Below are 21,020 nucleotides of genomic sequence, written 5' to 3'. Positions count from 1 at the left end.
AGTTTCCCATTACTGCCAGTCCCGCCTCCCCCCCCACAGTTTCTTGCTACTGCCAATCCTTTTCTTATAGTATTATGATAATTGTTCAAGGTCCGCTTATGAGTGAGAACATCATACTCAGTTCTTTGTTTCTGTGATAGATCACTCAGTATTATAGACTCTAAGTTCATCCAAGTTGCTGTGAATCTCATAACTTTGTCCTTCTTTATTGCTGCATAATATTCAATTGTGTGTACATATCACATTTTTAAATCCAGTAATCTGTTGATGGGCAATGCGGTTGGTTCTATGTATTTGCTATTGTGAACAGTGTTTCAGTAAACATACATGTGCAGGTATCTTTTTTCATATAATGATTTGAATTCCTCTGGGTCTATTCCCAGTAAGGGGATTATGGGGTCATATGGAAGGTCAGTTTTTAGACCTCTTAGGAATTGCCAAACTGTTTTCCACGAGGTTGTACTAGTTTACATTCCCATCAACAGAGTAGAAGTGTTTCCTTTTCCCTGCATCCTCTCTAGCATCTGTTGTTTTTGAGCTATTGTTGATGGCCTCCTGACTGGAATTAGGTGGTATCTCAGTGTGTTTTTAATTTGCATTTCTTTGATGACTAGTGAAGCTGAGCATTTTGTCATGTATCTGTTGGCTGCTTGTATGTCTTCTTTTGAGAAGTTGTGTATTCATATCTTTTACCCACTTTGTAATGGGCTGTTTGTTTTTTCTTTTCATCGCATTTCAGTTCCTCGTAGACCCTAGATGTTACCTTTGTCAGACATACAGTTGGCAAATACTTTTTCCCAATCTGTGGGTTGTCTCCCTGCTCTCTTGATGGCTTTTTTTGGCTTTGCAGAAGCTTTCCAGTTTGATCAGGTCCCACTTGTCTATCTTATCTCTTATGGCATGGGCACTTGGGGTTTTAATCAGGAAATGGTTGCCAGTTCCAATTTCCATAAAGGTATCTCCTGCATTTTCTAAAGTTCTTATAGTTTGAGGTTTTACATTTAGCTCTTTGATCCATTTAGAGTTAATTTTTGTGTATGGTAATAGGTAGGGGTCTTATTTTAATCTCTGCATGTGGTCAGTCAGTTTTTCCAGCACCATTTACTGAACAGGTTCTCCTCTCCCCAGTAGTAGGTGGTGGAGGCTTTATCAAAGATGAGTTGGTTGAGAAATTGAGGGTTTGTTTTTGGAATCTCTATCCCATTCCATTGGTCTGTATGCCTGTTCTTTTACTAGTACCAGGCTATTTTGATTATTGTAACTGTATAATAAAGTTTAAAGTCTGGGAGTATGATATCTCTCACTTTGTTTATTTTGTTGAAAATTGTTTTGACTATTCGTGGTCATTTATGTTTCCATATGAATTCCTGTATTGTCATTTCCGGTTGTGAGAAAAATGCTGCTGGTAATTTAATGGGTAGTGCATTAAATCTGTAGATTGCCTTGGGTAGGACGGACAGCTTAACAATGTTGATTCTTCCAACCCATGAGCATGGAGTATTTTTCCATTTATTTGTATCATCCTTGATTTCTTTAAGCAGTGTTTTATAGTTTTTGTTGTAAAGGCCTTTCACGTTTCTGGTTAGGATGACCAAGGTATTTTATTTTATTTTTGTGGCTATTGTGAATGGGATTGTTCTTTTTATTTGGGTTTCTGTTTGTTTATTGTTAGTGTATAGGAATGTGACTGCGTTTTGCACATTTATTTTATACCCTGAGACTTTGCCAGAGTCCTTTATCAGTACAAGGAGGTTTCTGAGGTATATAATCATATCGTCTGCAAAGAAGGATAACTTAACTTCCTCTTTTCCTATTTGGGTACCCCGATCTCCTTCTTTTGTCTGATTGCTCTAGCAAGGACTTCCAAAACTATGTAGAACGGGGGAGGGGGGATGAGAGTGGGTATCCTTAACTTGTCCCAGTTTTCAGGGGAAATGGTTTCAATTTCTGTCTGTTTAACAGTATGCTGGCTGTGGGTTTCTTGTAGATGGCTCTTACTATTTTGAGGTTAGTTCCATCTACGCTTAGATGTTCGAGGGTTTTTATCAAGAAGGGGTGCTGGATTTTATCAAAAGCTTTTTCTGCATCTGATGATATAATCATGAGGTTTTTGTTTTTACATCTGTTGATGTATTTAATTATGTTTATGGTCTTGCAAATGTTGAACCCAGCCCTGCATTCTGGGGATGAAGCCTACTTGGTCATGGTGGATGATTTTTGAGATGTGTTGCTAGATCCGGTTTGCTAGAATCTTGTTAAGAATTTTAGCATCTATGTTCATCAAGGATATTGGCCTGTAGTTCTCTTTCTTTGTTGGATCTTTACCTGGTTTGGGTATCAACGTAATGTTAGCTTCATAAAATGATTTGGGCAGAGTTCCATCTTTTTCAATTGCCTGGAATTCTTTTTAATAGGATTAGTATCAGTTTCTCCTTGTATGTTTTGTAGAATTCTGCTGGAAAGCCTTCTGTTCCAGGGCTTTTTTTGTAGGTAGTTTTCTTATAACATAGTCAATTTCCTAGATTGTTATTACTCTATTTAGGGTCTTGATTTCTTCTTGTTTCAACCTGAGGAGGTTGTGTGATATCAGAGAGTCCTCCATTTCCTTTAGGTTTTCAAGTTTGTTTCCATACAAGTGTACATATAGTCTCTGATAATCTTTTGTGTTTCTTCAGGGTCAGTTGTGACTTGATCTTTTGCATTTTTGATTGTATTTATTTGGGCTTTTTCTCTCTTTTTCTTGGTCAGTCTAGCTAGGAGTTCGTCAATCTTGTTTATCTTTTCAAAGAACCAGCTTTTGTTTCATTGATTTTTTTGTATTATCTTTTTGTTTTCAGTGTCCCAAAATAGGCTTTTATTTTAATGATCTGGATTCTTCTGCTGAAGTTAGGGTGGTGTCTTGCTTTTCCAGCTTCCTTAGGTGATTTGTTAGGCTGTTAACTTGTGATCTTTCTACTTTCTTCGTGTATGTTCGTAGAGATATGAATTTCCGTCTTAGTACTGTTTCCATGTCATCCCAAAGGGTAAGATGTTTCTTTATTTTCATTTATTTTGAGGTATCTTTTGATCTCTGTTTTGATTTCCATGTTGACCCAGGAGTTGTTTAGCATCATGCTGTTTAGTGTCCATGTCTTTGTGGGTTTGGGGGAACTTTGTTGGTGTTGATATTTATTCTTAGGATGATGTTCTCCAGTTCCATCCAAGTTGCTACAAAAGACACTATTTCATTCTTTTTGATGGCTGAATAATATTCCATATATGTGTATGTGTGTGTCTGTAAACACACACAAACACACATACACACACATACACACACACACACACACCTCCCTCATATTTCTCTTCTCCACTGATCAGTTAGTGGGCATTGGGGTTGATTCTACATCTTTGCAGTTATGAATTGTGCTGTGCTAAGCATACAAGTGCAGGTGTCTTTTTTGTATGATAACCTCTGTTCCTTGAGGTAGATAGTTTTTTGGGAACTCTCCATACTGATTTCTATGGAGGTTGTAGTAGTTTCCACTCCTGCCAGCAGTGTTTAAGTGTTCCCTTTACACTACATCTGTGCAAGCATCATTGTATTTTGTTTCTTGAATAGTGACCATTCTGACTGGTGTAAAGTGATATCTCATTGTGGTTTTAATTTGTATTTTTCTAGTGATTGGTAATGTTGAGCATTTTTTCATATATTTGTTGCCTGTTTGTATATCATCTTGAGTGATGTATTTTCATGTCATTTGCCCACTTTTTAAAGAGGTCATTTGCTTTATTCTTGCTGACATATTTGAGTTAATTTGTAAATTCTGGATATTAGTCCTTTGCTAGATGTATATTTTGTGAATATCTTCTCCCATTTTGTAGATTGCCTATCTGCTCTGTTGATTATTTCTTTTGCTCTGCAGAAACTTTTTAGTTAAATTAAGTCTCACTGGTTTATTTTTGTTGCATTTGCTTTTGGGTTTTTAGTCATAATTTTTTTTGCTTAGGTCAATGTCCAGAAGAGTTTTTCCTAGATTTAATTATAGGATTTTTATGGTTTTAAGTCTGACATGTAAGTCTTTAATCGATCAACTCAAGAGTTAATTTTTGTATATGGTAAGAGATAAGGTTCAAGTTTCATTTTTCTGACTGTAGCTATAATTTTTCCAGCACCATTTGTTGAATGAAGTGTCCTTTCCCCAGTATTTGGTTTTGTCTGCTTTGCCAAAGATCGGTTGACTATGGGTATTTCAGTTTATTTCTGAATTCTGTTCTGTTCCATTGGTTCATATGTCTGCTCTTGTACCAGTACTGTGCTGTTTCTGGTGACTATAAACTTACAGTATAATTTGAAATCATGTAATATGATGCCTCCAGCTTTGTTCTTTTTGCTTAGGATTGCTTTGAGTAGTCTCCTTTTTGGTTCCATGTGAATTTTAGGATTGTTTTTTTCTAATAATGTGATAAATGACAGTTACTGTAAAGGACATGATTTTGTTCTTCTTTATGACTAAATAGTATTCCATCGTGTGTGTACTACATTCTTCATACAGTTCAGTTTCAATGGATATCTGGGTTGGTAGCATGTTTTTGCTATTATGAGTAGTGCTTCATTGAATTTATGTATGCAGGTGTCTTTTTGGTACAGCAACTTATATTCCTCTGAGTATATTCCCAAAAATGGGATTGGTAAATCATATGGTAGCTCAATTTTTAGTTCTTTGAGAAAATACCACATGACTTTCCACAGAGGTTGAACTTGTTTGCATTCCCATCAACAATGTAGATGCATTCCTTTTCTCTGTAGCCTCACCAACACCTGTTGTTTTTTGACTTTTTAATGATAGCCAACCTGAATGTGTGAGTTGGTATCTCATTGTAGTTTTGATTTGTATTTCTCTGATGATTAGTAAAGCTGAGTAATTTTTAAATATGTTTGGTAGTTACTTGAATGTCTTCCTTTGAGAAGTGTCTGTTATGTCAGTTGCCCACTTTTTAATGGAGTTGTTTGTTTTCTCCTATTTTTTGAGTTCCTTGTAGTTCTAGATGTTAGGCCTTTGTTGGATGCTTAACTGGCAAAATTTTTTTTCCATTCTGTGGGCTGTTTCCTTATTCTCTTGATGGTTTCTTTTGCTGTGTAAAACCTTTTTAATGAGCTCTCGCCTGTCAATCTACTTTTTGCCGCATTTCCTTTTGTGAATTTAGTCATGAATTCACTGACTAATCTCATGTCCAGGAGGTTGTTCTCTAAGTTCTCTTTTAAGATTCTTATAGTTTGGGGCTTTACAGTCAAATCCTTGATCTATTTTGAGTTAATTTTGATAGGTAGGGGTCCAGTTTCATTTTCTTCATGTGGTTAGCCAGTTTTCCCAGCACCATTTGCTAAATATGGTATCTCTCCTCAATGTTTGTTTTTGTTGGCTTTGTTAAAGATGAGTTTGTTAAAGGTCTGTGGTTTTATTTCTGGATTCTCTGTCCTGTTTTATTCATCTATGTGTCTATTTTTGTACCAGTACCATGTTGTCTTGGTTACTGTAGTCTTCCTTATAGTAAAGCTTGAGGTCTGAAAGTATGATGCTTTCAGCCTTGTTCTTTTTGCTGAGGAGAACTTTAGCTATTTGGGCTCTTTTTTGCTTCCTTATCAATTTTCTGTATTTCCTTTTCTAGGTTTGTGAAAAATAATGCTGGTAGTTTGATAGGGATTGCATTGAATCTGTAGATTACCTTGGGTAGGATAGACATCTTGACAATCTTGATACTTCCAATCCATAAGTGTGGGATGTTCTTTCTCTTGTTTGTGTTGTCATTGATTTCTTTGAGCAGTGTTTTGTAGTTCTTATTGTAAACGTTTTTCACCTCCTTGGTGATGGGTGCTGAGGGTTTTTTTTGCAATTATTGTCAATGAGATTGTGTTTTTTTAATTTCATTCTCAGCCACCTTGTTGATGTATAGAAATGCAATTTTTTTTTGTGCATTGATTTTGTATCCTGAGACTTTATCAAAATCATTTATCAGTGTAAGTTTTTAACAGACTCTCTCAAGTTCTCTAGGTATAGCATCATATCATCTGCAAAGAGGATGATTTAGCTTCCTTTTTTCCTATTTGGATATCTTTAATTTCTTTCTCCTGACTGATTGCTCTAGCTAGGACTTCTAGTACTATGTTAAATAGGAGGGGTGAGAGTGGGCATTCTTGACATATTCTAGTTCTAAAAAAGAATGCTTTCAGATTATTCTAGTTACACATGATGTTGGCTGCAGGTTTTTCATAGAAGGCTCTTAATATTTTGAAGAGTGTTTCTTTGATATATAAGTGTTTGAGAGTTTTAATCAAGAAGAGATGTTGTATTTTATTGAATGCTTTTTCTGCTTCTGATCAGGTAATTATGTGATTCTTGGTCTTACACTTGTTTATATGATGGATTATGTTTATTGAGTTACATACAATTTGTTTTATGAAGCTGGACACTCTGGTATTAGATTCACATATATTTAAAATTGTTATATCTTCTTGTTTGATTGATCCTTTTGCCATTACAAGGGGGACCCAAAATTACAGGACTTATTTTTATTTATTTATTTATTTTTTTTGAGTTGGAGTCTCACTCTATCACCCAAACTGGAGTGCAGTGGCACGCTCCTGGCCACTGCAGCCTCGCTCTACTGGGCTCCAGTGATCCTTCTGCGTCAGCCTTCCAAGTAGCCGGAACTACAGGCGTGCGCTACCACGCCTGGCAAATTTTTGATTTATTGTAGAGATGAGGTCTTGCTAAGTTGCCCAGGTGGGTCTTGAACCCGCGGGCTCAGGCAATCCACTCACCTTGGCCTCCCAAAGTGCTGGAATTACAAGGTGAGCCACTGAGCCCAGCCCAGGACTTATTTTTAAAAGGTGAGCCCCTTTAGTTCAGGCTTCCCTTGCTAGGAAAGTGTTCTAGGAACTCATCAACCTCAGTGTACCAGCTAGCATTGTTATGAGAGGCTACATTTGGCCTCAGTGAATTTTTTTTTTAGGTTCTTTCAACATGTTTGCCCATTTCTTGATGCATTGATGGATGGCTTATAAGTGTATCTGTGATTGAGAGTTCAGCAGTTTTTGATCCAAAACAGCATGACTCCTGTGCCTTACCTTCTCTATTCACCTTATCTTGCCCCAAGCAATGTTTTCTTTGTTTCTCCAAATGAAAAAAGTCCTCAAAGGGAAATGTTTTGCCAGTGTGGAAGAGGTGAAACAAAAAATGACAGAAGCACTAAAAGGTATCAAAGTTGACAAGATCAAAAACTGTTTTGAGCAGTGAAAAGATCATCTCGATAGTTATATCACACCAGAGAGTACTTTGAAGATGACTGAAGTTTAAACACATAAGAATAAATACACAATTTTTAATAAATTCAATTTTTGGTTCCCTCCTCATATATAATACCCTTCTTTGTCATTTTCCATTGTTGTAATTAAAAGTCTGTTTTAACTGGTATGAGAATTGCTAATCCTGCTTGTTTTCAGTTTCTGTTTGGGTGGAATATTTTTTTCCATGCCTTTACCTTGAGTTTGTGGGAGTCTTTATGTGTTAAGTGGGTCTCTTGAAGGCAACAGATATTTGGATTGTGCTCTTCTGCCAGTCTATATATTGGAAGTGAGTAGTAAAACCATTTACATTCAGGGTTAATAATCACATGTAAGGTACTATTCCATTCATCATGTTGGTTGTTACCTGGTTTCTTTTTTTCTATCTCTCTATTGTGTTGGTGTTCTATAAGGCTTGTGAGCTTTATGATTTCCATTGTTTTTCTACTGGTGTATTTACATCTTTTGTTTCAATATTTAGAATGCTTTTGAGTATTTCTTGTAGAACCGATCTAGTAGTGACAGATGCCCTCAATGTTTGCTTGTCTGAGAAAGACCTTATTTTTCCTTCATTTATGAAACTTAGTTTTGCATGATACAAAATTCTTAACTGATTGTTATTCTGTTTGAGGAGATTGAAGATAGGGCTCCAGTCTCTTCTTGCTTGTAGGGTTTCTACTGAGAAGTCTGCTGTTAATCTGATTGGTTTAACTTTGTACGTTATTTGATGCTTTTGCCTCACTACTTTTATAATTTTTTTCTTCACATTCATTTTGCATAAAATGATGACTTTGTTCCATGGGGATGACCTTTTTGCAATGAATCTTCCAAGAGTTTTTTGGGTTTTTTTTTTTTTGTAAGTTGGAGTCTCACTCTGTCACCCAGACTGGAGTGCAGTGGCCGCTCCCGGCCACCGCAGCCTCGATCTGCTGGGCTCCGGCGATCCTTCTGCCTCAGTCTTCCGAGTAGCTGGAATTACAGGCGCGCTACCACGCCCGGCTAATTTTTTTTGATTTATTGTAGAGATGAGGTCTCGCTGCCCAGGCGGGTCTCGAACTCGTGGGCTCAGACAATCCACTCACCTCAGCCTCCCAAGGTGCGGGATTACAGGCTGAGCCACCGAGCCCGGCTCTTTTTGGGCTTCTTGAATCTAGATGTTTACATCTTTGGCAAGACCAGGGAAGTTTTCCTCAATCATTCCCTCAAACAGGCTTTCCAAACTTGTTCCTTTCTCTTCTTATAGGAACACCTGTAATTCTTAGGATGTTTTACACAGTCTTAAAATTCTTGGTGACTTTGCTCCATTCTCTTGATTCTTTTTTTTTATTGTTGTTGTCTAATTGGATTATTTAGAAAGCCTTGTCTTCAAGTTCTTAGATGCTTTCTTCTACTTGTTCTAGCCTACTGTTAAAACTTTCCACTGCATTTTGTACTTCCTTAAATGAGTAATTTCCAGAAGTCAGCTTGTTTATTTTTTTAAGTGTCTATTTCTTTGGAGCATTTTTGACTCATGTCCCGAATAGTTTTGTTTTGATTTAATTTATTTATGTTGGTTTCAACTGTCTCTTGGATCTCATTGAGCAATTTTAAAATCAACCTTTTGAATTCTACCTCTGGAATTTCAAAGATTTCATTTTGGTTAGAGTCCAGACGAAGCAGGTGGTTATACACAATATCCCTTCCTCAGTCTTCATGAGGGCAGTTGGGGGTGTTCTCAGTGAAGTGTGTTGTTTTTATCAGGGATGGTGGGGGAGCCACTTAAGCTCTACTAGTAGGTTGGCAGGAAAACAGTTCACTTTTCTGTTATGTCCCTATTCTGTTCCACATTTTCAGATGAAACGTGCACCTCTGTCCATCTGTAGGAATCTTGAAATTCTTTGCAGGGAAGGAGTGGGATTCTATTCCTTGTGCTAGCCCGAGCCCAAAAGGATGGCTCCCTGTGGGGTTGCCATTACCCTAGAATGCTGTAAATTTGCTGCTATTTCTAGAGAGTCAGAGGGGATGTTAGGTAGAACTGAACCAGGCCGACCCATTCTTTGATTTCACACTGGCGGTTGCAAACTCCAGCTCTAATAAGGTTAGCAGGGAGATTATGTAGACTCTTTAGGGCTTCCTTGGTGTGATGGGCTTCTCAGTTGCTACCTGTGGTAGTGCTCTGCTGGGTATTTGCACAGGCTCAAGGCATCCTGAGGGGCCGGAGTGGCTCAGATAGTGGTGGTAACTGAGATATTCTCAGATGTAATGTGCTGTGCCAGTTGACTTCCAACCAGGAGGTGGTTCTTGTGGAAGACAGTCAGCTGCGATGGTGCCTCTGGTCTTTCTGCTTGGTCTGTGTTGCCCCAAGGAAGTATACAGAAGACCTAGGTGATGAGTGGGGCTATAGGTACTACCCAAGTTCCCTGTCAGTATTGAGCCTGGAGGGGGTTGGGGGAGGCGCAAAGCATTCCAGCTACCCACCTCTGTGCACAATTGGCTAACCCAGTGGGGATTGGTAAGCGGTCCCCTGGCTGCTGAGGTAACATTGTTTTACAGAAGGGTTTCTGATCAAGGATCCTGCCCCGCTTCCCCTCCTTTGCCTTAGGCAGTTTGTGTTTAGAGTGTAAAAATATAGCAGTCCCCAGGTTTTCTCACCATAGTTGCTCCAGTTGAAAGCTTCAGGACTTTTCTGGTTCCTCCCAGAGTGGCTAGAATGCAGCTGTCAACAAGAGGTCAGTTTCTAGGAAATGGTGACTATAGCCACTAAGGGCTGTTTTGCTCGGACCACTCCATGTGGGTTTCAACAGAGCACAGCTATGGGTAAGGCAGTTTCCTGTGAGGGACTGGAGTCCTACAAGACAGGGCTTCTAAGTCTTTGGCAGGAGCACAGACCTCCTGAATTCCACTCAGTCACCTCCTCCTCTGTGATTTGTTTGGTGATTTGGATGAGTGTGCTGTGTCTCCAGCCAGGCTGATTGATTTTTCTATTCTTTGCACACTGGGTCCTGTTGCTTCTTGGATGGACCATGGTGTCTCATGCTGCTGGTCTCATTCCTTTCTGAGTGTTGAGGCACTCTCTCTGTTTTGGTTCACTGTGAGAGACTTGCACTAGCTGCTTCTTGTTGGCCATCTTCCATTTTACTCAACATTTTGTAGGGTTTTAAAGCTGAAAGTTAGTGTTAAATTCAAAGGATCAATAGATGGGTTTGTGTTTTACTTAGCCTGTTTAATTAAGTATTTTCAAATACTGATTTCATTTTTCATTTCAGAATTCTCAGCGTCTTGCACATAAATATCACAGTCACAACTTCTTTGGCACTGGCAAGGATCAAACAGAGAGTTGGTGGAAAAGTTTTTCCCGTCAGCTTATAACTGAGGGATTCTTGACAGAAGTTCCTGGACATAACAAATTTGCAAAAATTTGCACCCTTACAAAAAAGGTAAACAATGTTTAAGTGTACCTGTTTGACTTAATTTTCTCACTGTGCAATAAATGATTCTTTTTGCTTTTGATAGGGTAGAAATTGGCTTGGCAAAGCCAATACAGAATCTCCTCCGAGACTCATCCTACAAGTTAATGAAGAATTGTGTCCAAAGAAGCCTCTTCTGCCTAGGTTCATTTTCAGTTTTTTTCTTTTAACTTCTGAGGTTTTTGTTGTTGCTGTTTAAATGATTCAAAATATACTGACTTATAGGCATTGCACAGGTAAAAGAGTTACCTGTTTGTTTCTACATACTTATTTTAGCTGGTTTGGGGGCAGGGGACTAAGGGGAAAAGATAAATCATAAAACATTTAGTTGATGGGCAGTAGATGACCACAGCATTTTATTGAGAAAATTTCTTTCCCATTGATTAGAGCAGCAGCATTGAGATCAATGCTGAGGAATCTATATATTGTATTTCCTTCTTCTGTGTAGAAGGTAGAAAAGAAGATACACTGGTTGCCTACTTTTTAGTACCTTTATATCATTATGCTATTGATTGTTGATCATCTATGAGTTTTTTCTTTCTAATTTCTTAAACCTTCCAGAGCTTTTTCTAGAAAAAAACATCAGTTTTAAAAATCACCAGTTCTATAAGGGTAATATAATCTTATCTAACCTTTCTGAGAGTGAAAGTCTAATGATTCATGAATTAGATAATTGTATTTAAACATTTGAAATAATTTAATTTTATTATTTTTCAGCTCAAAAAATGTATCTCCAGGCACTGAACAGCAATCCCCTAATCAAGTACCAATTGAATTAACTGCAGAGGAGAAGGTTTGTTTTAAAGAGGTGGTTCTTATTTATTTCATTCTTTATTGATACAATTCCTGTTTTAAAATTTTATATTTTAATTCCCCTTCAGTTAAAGAGAAAATGGTATATATAATAAGACATAAAATTTGGAAAGTGAAGTGATATGATTAGACTAAAATATGTGGTATGAGATTTCTGGGGCTAATAGAAGAATTGGAGGTATTTGAGAAAGTAATTTATTTTGATTCTTTTAAGCCTGAATTCTAACTCATTTGTCTTAAAGGTTTTACATGTTATAATACCTCAAGTTGATAGAAAAATAAGTTCTCATTAAAATAATGTTCTCAGCCGGGCTCGGTGGCTCAGCTTGTAATTCCGCACATTGGGAGGCTGAGGTGAGTGGATTTCCTGAGCCCGCTGGTTCGAGACCCGCCTGGGCAACTTGGCGAGACCTCATCTCTACAATAAATCAAAAAATTAACCGGTTGTGGTAGCGCTCGCCTGTAGTTCCAGCTACTTGGAAGGCTGAGGCGGAAGGATCACCGGAGCCCAGCAGGTCAAGGCTGCAGTGGCCGGGAGCGGCCACTGCACTCCAGTCTGGGCGACAGAGTGAGACTCCAACTCAAAAAATAAATAAATAAAATAAAATAATGTTCTCATTAAAGCTACACCCTCTGGCCGGGCTTAGTGGCTCAGCCTGTAATCCCAGCGCTTTGGGAAGCCGAGGTGAGCGGATTGCCTGAGCCCCTGGGATCGAGATTCGCCTGGGCAACTTGGCGAGACCTCATCTCTACAATAAATCAAAAATTAGCCGGGCTTAGTAGCACACGCCTGTAGTTCCAGCTACTTGGAAGGCTGAGGCAGAAGGATCGCCAGAGCCCAGCAGGTCGAGGCTGCGGTGACTGGGAGTGGCCACTGCACTCCAGTCTGGGTGACAGAGTGAGATTCCAACTCAAAAAGAAAAAAAAAGTTACACCCTCATCTGCATATGTGCATGTGCACGTAGGTGTGCATACACACACACACTTTCTTTTTTTGTTTTGGATCTTAGATAACAATTACAGATGAAATACTAATCTACAGGCAGACTTCAGCTAATTAGAACATGGGAATAATGAAAAAAATGTGGTGAATTAAATTTTCTGGTGAACCTTTTCTGCTTTATTGAAGTATACAGACTGTAATTGAATTGTTTTTACAACTTTGGCCCTTGCTGTATCTTAAAGCATTCTTTTGATCATTTATTTTCTATAGTTTTGAGAGGAATAGACCATTGGGTTGTGTTTCTGTCTTTAGAACTCCAAAAGCTGATAACTCAAGAGCTTATTTTCAGGCATTTGATGACTTGGTGTGTCAAAGGAAAATGTATCATTGTAAGATTTTATGTCTTATTTTCACATTTAACATTTTTAAAAAAGTGTTTTGAAACTTCTCTCTTTTTTTTTAAATGAATCTTTATTTGCTTAAAAGCAGTATAACTTGGAGATGATGTATTCTTACAAACCGTGTGATAAGATTTCTTCTGGGAGTAGCATTCCTAAAAAAAGGTACAGAGTTCTATATTTTTATGTTCTATCCTTATTTTATGAGCACTTTTCCCCTTTTTTCCTACATAGAAAGTACTATCAGATGTTGGGCTACTTCACTGGCAAAAGGAATTTAAAGCATAAGCCTCCAGTATTATAATTATTAAAGCAATCTATGAAATGATAATATTAATGTTAATTTAATGGCTAATATTTCCTGGATATTACTGTTTCCCAGGCACTGTGTTAAATGCTAAGAACTTTATGTGTAATATGTCATTTAATTCTTCAACAACCTATGAGTTAGCTATTATTATTTATACCCATTTTACAGTTGAAGATACCAAGGGTTAAGACATTAAGTAACTTGTTCAAGAGCATACAGCTAGTGGTAGAGCGGACTTTAAAATCTATATTTGTCTACTTCTTTTATCAAAACACTATTTAAGTCTATTTGTATTAAATATATAAGGCCTACCTCATTTTATTGCACTGTGCTTTATTTATTGTGCCTTACAAATATGGCATTTCTTATAATATGAAGGTTTCTGGCAACCCTGTGTTGAGCAATTCTATTAGCACCATTTTTCCAGTGGCATGTGATGTTGTCTTATTTCTGTGTTACAGTTTCGTAATTTTTGCAATATTTCAAACTTTTTCATTATTATTATATGTGTTATGGTGGTCTGTGATTGGTGATCTTTAATGTTACTATTGTAATTGTTTAGGGGTGCTATAAACCATGCCCATCTAAGACGACAAACTTGATAGATAAATGTGGGTGTTCAGACTATTCCATCAACCCACCATTCCCCTGTCTCTCTCCCTTTCCTTGGGTCTCCCTATTTCCTGAGACACAGCAATATTAAAGTTAGGTCAATTAATAACCCTACAATGGTCTCTGAAAGTGTTTAAGTGAAAGGAAGAGCCATACATTTTTCACTGTACATCAAAAACTAGATGGTTAAGCTTAGTTAGGACAGCATGTCAAAAGCTGAGGTAGAACAAAAACTAGGCCTCTTGTATCAAATATCCATGTTGTGAATGCAAATAAAAAGTTTTTGAGGGAAGTTAAAACTGCTACTCCAGCCGGGCTCAGTGGCTCAGCCTGTAATCCCGTGCCTTTGGGAGGCTGAGGTGAGTGGATTGCCTGAGCCCGCGGGTTCGAGACCCGCCTGGGCAGCGAGACATTATCTCTACAATAAATAAAAAAATCAGCTGGGTGTGGTAGCACATGCCTGTAATTCCGGCTACTCGGAAGGCTGAGGTGGAAGGATCGCCGGAGCCCAGCAGGCGAGGCTGCAGTGACCAGGAGCGGCCACTGCACTCCAGTCTGGGTGACTGATTGAGACTCCAACTCAAAAAAAAAAAAAAAAAAAAAAAAAAGTGCTACTCCAGTGAACACACAGGTAAGAAAGAAAAATGACCTTAGTGCTGATATGGAGAAAATTTTAGTGGCCTAGATGAAGATCAAACCGGTTACAAAATCCCCTTATGGCAAAGCCTAATCCAGAGTAAGGCCTTATATCTCTTCAATTCATTGAAGGCTGAGAGAAGTGAGGAAGCTGCGAAAGAAAAGTTCAAAGCTACCAGAGGTTGGTTCCTAAGATTTAAGGAAAGAAATTGTCTCCTTTATATAAAAAAGTACAAGGCAAAGCAGCAAGTACCTAAAAGATCTAGTGAAGATAATTGATGAAAATGACTGATAAACAATCGATTTTTCACTGTGGGTGAAACATCTTTTATTGGAAGAAGATGCCATCTGTACTTTCACAGGTAGAAAGGTGAAGTTAATGCCTGGCTTAAAAGGACTGGCTGACTCCCTTGTTAGAGACTGATGCAGCTAGTGGCTTTACGTTGAAGCCAGTGCTCAGTTAGCACTCTGGAAATCCTAGGGCCCTTAAGAATTATGCTAAATCTAATCTGCCTGAGTTCGGTAAAGGAAACGACAAAGCTTGGGTGACGGCACATCTTTTTACAGCATGGTTTACTGAATACTGTAAGCCCACTGTTGAGAACTACTGCTTAAAGAAAAGATTCCTTTCAAAATATTTCTGATCATTGACAATGTACCTGGTCACCAAGAACTGTGATGGAGGCGCACAAGGAGATTAATGTTGCTTCCATGCCTACTAACACAGCATCCATTCTGCAGTCCTTGGATCAAGGAGTAATTTCACCTTTCAAATCTTACTTAAGAAACATATTTCATAAGGCTGTAGTTGCCAGAGAGAGTGATTTCTGTGATGGATCTGGGCGAAGTCAACCGAAAACCTTCTGGAAAGGATTTGCCATTCTAAATGCCATTAAGAATATTTGTGATTCCTGAGAGAAAGTCAAAATATCATCATTAACAGGAGTTTGGAAGAAGTTGATTTTGTTTTAAATCAGGAGTTTAGTGATAGATAACTTGAGTTTGGGATACTTGTGGAGAAGTCCAAAAATTAATTTAAATATATGGGCTTAGTGTACAGAAGTGAACCGGATACTTATATATCAATAACTATTATTTTAAAATTCATTTAAATACAGTTGGTATTTAAAAGCTTTGTAACAAAGCACACCAGTCCACACCCTTCCCCAACCCACTTTCTTCTTTCTTAATAGAAACTGTCACACTCAAGTCTTCTAGCTGAGTTGTCATTTGCCTGCTTATTTCTAAATCACAAGCATAAACTACTATTTTATGACTTGCCAATTTTAGAGGTTTTTCTACTGACTTCCTATCATAGTGTATTTACCTTCTTTCATTTCTCTACCAACATAATTATAAGTTTGGTCATATTAATAATTTGTTTTGACATCTCTTAAATATAATGATAGTATTATAATAATTTTACATCATTTTGACTACACAAATATTATATATGTACTACCAATCCAAACTGTGTTATTATGACTACGTTTATTTTTTTTTCTGATGTTAATAATTGTCTTCTTTTTTCTTTCTAGCTTGCCTTTTAGTGTTCCTTTTACTGATTTTTCTTTCAGTCTTTGTTTTTTTACTCTCTTGGAGAAATCCTTGACTTTTTATCACCTTCCACCTAGTGAAATTTTGATTTTAGTTATCGAATTTTTAATTTCTAAGAACTCTTTCTTTTGGTCTTGTATCTTTAATAGTATATAGAAATCTTTTCTTATTTCATGGATTTAATGTCATCACTTATATGTCTGGTAATATTCATTATAGTTATTTTTCTTCTTTGTGGCACATTTTTTTATTAAACATTTTTTGTATGTATTTCTGCTCCAGGGATATGTTACTCAGAATTTTGCCAGTATATATGACAACATTCTTTGTGAAATAATTAAACATACCATTAGTATGTTTACCTAAATAGTAAGATAAAGGTTAATATATAACTTAAAATAAACTTATAATTTTCTTGAGTAAACTGATGTTACTAATTCTTTGAACTGGAGTTATCTGCCCTCAGGCTCAAGTCTACTTATTTTAATGGTAATTTTTGATGGTTGTAAAAATGAAATCTTACTTTAGTTGTAGTTTCTGAATTCTTTCAGCAGAGAAATTTCTTTTTTCTTTGTTTCTCTTGTCACCCAAGAGAAACAAAGGCTTGAGTACGGTAGCATGCTCATGGCCACTGCAGCCTGGACCTGCTGGGCTCAGGCGATCCTTCTGCCTTAGCCTTTCCAGTAGCTGGAACTACAGGCATGCGCTACCATGCCCAGCTAATTTTTTTGATTTATTGTAGAGACGAGGCTGCTTTCAAATCCCTGGACTCAGGCAATCCTCTTGCCTCAGCCTCCCAAAGGACTGGGATTACAGGCTTGAGACACTGTGCCCAGCTGATAAATTTCTTAAATATCACACATATTCTCCTTTCTAGCCCCATGAAGAAGGAATTTATTTAAATTTGATATCTTATATATAAGCTGTATACTTTCTTTTCTTTTCTTTCCTTTTTCTTTTTTGGCATGGAGGAGTCTTGAACTCTTGGCCTCAATGGATCTTTCTACCTCAGCCTCCTTAGTAGCTGGGATTATAGGTGTGAGCTACCGCACCTGGCCTACAATTTCATTTTTATAACTTTTCTTATTTATAATTAATTTACCAATGAGAAATGCCTCTCTTAGAAATTAGTTTTCTTTATAATTTGCTGCCTGACACCTTTCATACCATGTTCTTTTGTCTTACTTTTGTTTGATTTTGAAGAAAATTCTGAGTAACTTGATTAATCTCTTACTGATGTTCTTTCTCTACCAGTCAAAAAACTGTGATGTTATAGCAAGAATTGTCAATTGCTATACTATTAGGTTAAAAAAACTTATTATAATCATCAGACTAAAAAATGTTATGCTATCATCAGTATGGATAAAGAATATTTTCTTTCAAAGCATTTGGTTAAGGAAGAGAATGGAACAAATGCTCTGTAAACACATCAATTTTGTGATGAACTCAAATTGCAGTTTGATTTGAGTTTTTTTTAGTAACAGAATATTTTATTTCTATTAAAATTTTTATTTTTTCTGTATAAATTCTGATACAGAATAAATTGTGACTTATGAGGCAAAATAAATTTACTGAGTCACTGGATTTTCTTCACTTATGTATTGTTTGCCATTCCATAATGCATAATTGCAAGATCATGAGTTTTAAAAATACATTATATATTATTCATACTATATTAATTATACTGTAAATTATATAATTGAGTATAATGTGAGAGTAGATCTTTATACATACCTGACTTTCACAAGGCTTCTCACCAGTACAACTCCTGTTATATAAAAGGATAAGTGATGAACAGATAAAACTGTTTTCCACATTTCTTATAGTTCTAAAGTTTGTCTCCAATATGAATGTGGTAGTGTTAAGTAGCGATTGTAAATAAAGGACAGTATTCAAATACATAGGCTTCATCAACTTATGTGTGTATTCTTTGGTGTTTTTTCATCTGTGAAAGAAAAGAAAAGGCCTTCCCAGATTCCTTACATTCAATAAGATATCTCACCAGTATGAATTCTTTGATGTTAAAAGTAAGATGCATCTCATGCCTAAAGGCCTTCCTATGTTCTTGATATTCAAAGGGTTTCTTACCAGTGTGAATTCTCTGGTGTTGAATAAGACTTGAACAATCAGGAAAGTATTTTCTACATTCTTTACACTCATATTGTTTCTCACCAGTTCAAACTGCCATTTTAACTTTATCATTATAATGAATGAATTTGATCTAAAATGTTTAAAATTTAGGTACTTGTCATTTACTTAACAAATAAGCTTACTGGTGTTGTGAAGAATAAATGTTAGTACTGACTTGGAAAGATATTCTCATTTTGGGGACAAAATAAAAAGTAAAGAAGGAGAAAGAAAAGCTTTTATCATTTATTTTCTTTTAAATATTTCAGTATCATGGTGCAGTCACCAGGAAAATCTTACCCCACTTCAGAACCTGTTATTTCAGCCCAAGAACAGGAGACTCAGGTAAAGCTTTTGTGAAAAGGTAATTAGCTTATGAAGAATAGTTACAATTCTATATATGCTTAAAATTCTGTTGCCAGTATTTTAAAATTGTTCTTTAGCTAAGTGTCTGAGATAGAGTTCTGTTTATATTCATTTTATGGGAAAATGTGATATCTGAAGCTTGCGCGTTTTTTAAAGTGTTTTTTTGTTGTTGTTCAGACTGTGTTATATGGCAAATTGTTAGAAGCTAGGCAGAAACATGCCAACAAATTGGATATTCCTCCTGTTATTCTGGCAACAAATAAGATACTGGTGGATATGGCCAAAATGAGGTAAACTATATTTTGCAGATACTCTGATTTATTTCCTTCTAATGTAATAGATTTGTAAAGCATATCATTAATATGTTGATAATATTGTGGTAGGCTAGTAAGTACAGGAAAAATACGACCTCTGTTTCGTCCTACAAGAAACAGGAAGCGAGTCACTAAATTTTGGAAAACACCTCCAGGGTGTTTATGATTGGAGTCAGGAGAGCAAAGCAGGCCCTCCACCTTCTTGGTGACCTGATGATTGTAAGTGAACATGAGCTCATCACACAGCCCAGATACCCTAATGAAGACAAATCCATGGCCCTCATAATCCTTGCTCCCTCCTAGCCACCTTCTACAGAGGAGATAAAAGCCAGTCACCAAGACATCTTTGAGGCAGTTCTCATTCTGAGACTGTTTGCACTCCCCTTCCTTGGAGTGCAAACTCTTTTTCCTCAAAACAGCTATCTTCTGGAGACTACCTGCCCCTACTCTTCTTCCCTTTGATTGTATCTTTTTACCTTAATAAGCTCTACTTGCTCACCAACCTGGTAACTTGCTCTGGAATTCCTTCTTGAGGCAAAGTCAAGAATCCAGGCAATAGATGAGGTCTCTTTCTCTCTCTCCATTCTCCAGCAGCAGTATGACCTTGGCTTCAACTCTCACATCTGTGAGATGGCTACTAGACATCTTATGCTGCTTTGCTAAACTCTTTTCTGAGCTTTAGTTCCACATTTCTACGTGAATGAAAACCAGCTGTGTTTTCGGCAATTAGATTCAGTATATATAAGTCATTTTTTGTCTACCTTCTATACATATTTTATGCGAATGCGAAAACTCCTTTATTTGAATTCTTTATTTTGTTAGTCATATCATCACATTTCTAATCAGAGATTCCTAATGTTTAAAACTTCTGATATTATTTTTATTCCTCTAACATATATCCTCTTCTTCTTATTTAAATGGTTTTCGGACCTTTTTAAATAAATATTCCTCCACCTTCTTAGTGACACCATGCTAGTTCAGACTATTTTCCCATGGCCTATTTTTAAAGCCTCCTAACTGCTCCTTCCTCATCCTCTGTCTCTCTGTTTCGTCTGATATATGAGTACCCAAGTTAATCTTCATTTATCATGTTTTTCTTCTATTTAAATAGTTTCTCACTGTCTTAATTTCCTTAGCTTAGGATTCAAGGCCCTCCATTTATTGTCTTAAACCTACTTTTCCATATAAGTCACAGAATCTTCAATAGTTTCTTTTACTTGGATTGTTTACCATTTGTTGAAAATCCTTTTCAACTTTCGTATATTTATTTACAGTATTGCTTCTGCCTTGTAATTTTCTTGATTCTTCAGATCTTCTCTTAAGAAATCCTTCAAGATCTAGCTTTATTACTTTTTCCTTCAGGTAGTCTCCTATGGACTTACCAGAAAAGTAATTCCTCTCTCGAATACATAAGACTTTTGGATGAACTCTTCTATGGCACTTATCACATAAGGCAATATTTTGCTTTTTTGTAATTAATGGTAAACATATGTTATTATATTTTCTTGATTTTAAACTCTCGGAATACAAAGATATTAGTTCCTCGTCTCTTTGTGTTTTCCATAGCATCTAGCACAATGCCTAGTAAACATTAGGTAGTCATTAAATATTTAGAAGAAAGAATAGTTGCTTGGTAATTGTATTTGTCATTTGTTTCTTTTTAAAAACATGCTTTTGTTACTAAATTTCATCCAATAGATGTTACTTTATTTATGAAGAATTTTCTAATGATATTACACAGCGCTTGTATCTTACAATAATTATTTTGTTAAAAAATAAATCGGATAATTCTAAGACCATACTTTAAAATTCAGAGAAGATAAATAACTAAACATAGTAATCATTAGATTGGCAGATTTTTAGAAAGAAGACATTGTATGGTCTCTCGGATATTAGACACAGTAAGAAACATGGAGCTAAAAGCCTGAAGTAGTTAACAGGTTTCCTGTTACAGGTGAATACTTTGTAGAAGAAAATAATGAATGAGACTTTCTTCAGAGAGCTTCTAAGCCTCTTAGTTCCCCAGTTAGAATCTCATTGTTTCTCTATTCATTTCTATAAAAATAATAACAATAAAATCAGTAATAAGAGTGGAATATTAGATGTTAGCCTACTCCTTTATGATAATGGCCATTTTACTAGTCGATACTTTGTTTTTTTGGTGCTAGAGCCAGTAG

At 36.6% G+C, this 21,020-nt stretch overlaps 1 protein-coding gene across 1 annotated transcript in view; it reads left to right on the top strand.

The window, feature by feature from the left end:
• The window catches only part of WRN (Werner syndrome RecQ like helicase), a 125,924-nt gene that overhangs the window by 83,477 nt on the left and 21,427 nt on the right, over nt 1-21,020 (top strand). The window contains 6 exon segments of the mRNA XM_008051979.2: nt 10,567-10,737; nt 10,814-10,911; nt 11,485-11,560; nt 13,013-13,086; nt 18,433-18,508; nt 18,707-18,819. Of these exon segments, the coding sequence (XP_008050170.1) occupies nt 10,567-10,737; nt 10,814-10,911; nt 11,485-11,560; nt 13,013-13,086; nt 18,433-18,508; nt 18,707-18,819 (608 nt within the window).

This window comes from Carlito syrichta, unplaced genomic scaffold, assembly GCF_000164805.1.
Source record: "Carlito syrichta isolate Samal-C Ts95f unplaced genomic scaffold, Tarsius_syrichta-2.0.1 Scaffold249669, whole genome shotgun sequence".
NCBI classification, from domain to species: domain Eukaryota; kingdom Metazoa; phylum Chordata; class Mammalia; order Primates; family Tarsiidae; genus Carlito; species Carlito syrichta.
Note: the sequence above shows the minus strand (reverse complement) of the source record. Positions and strands in the feature narration are given on the sequence as shown.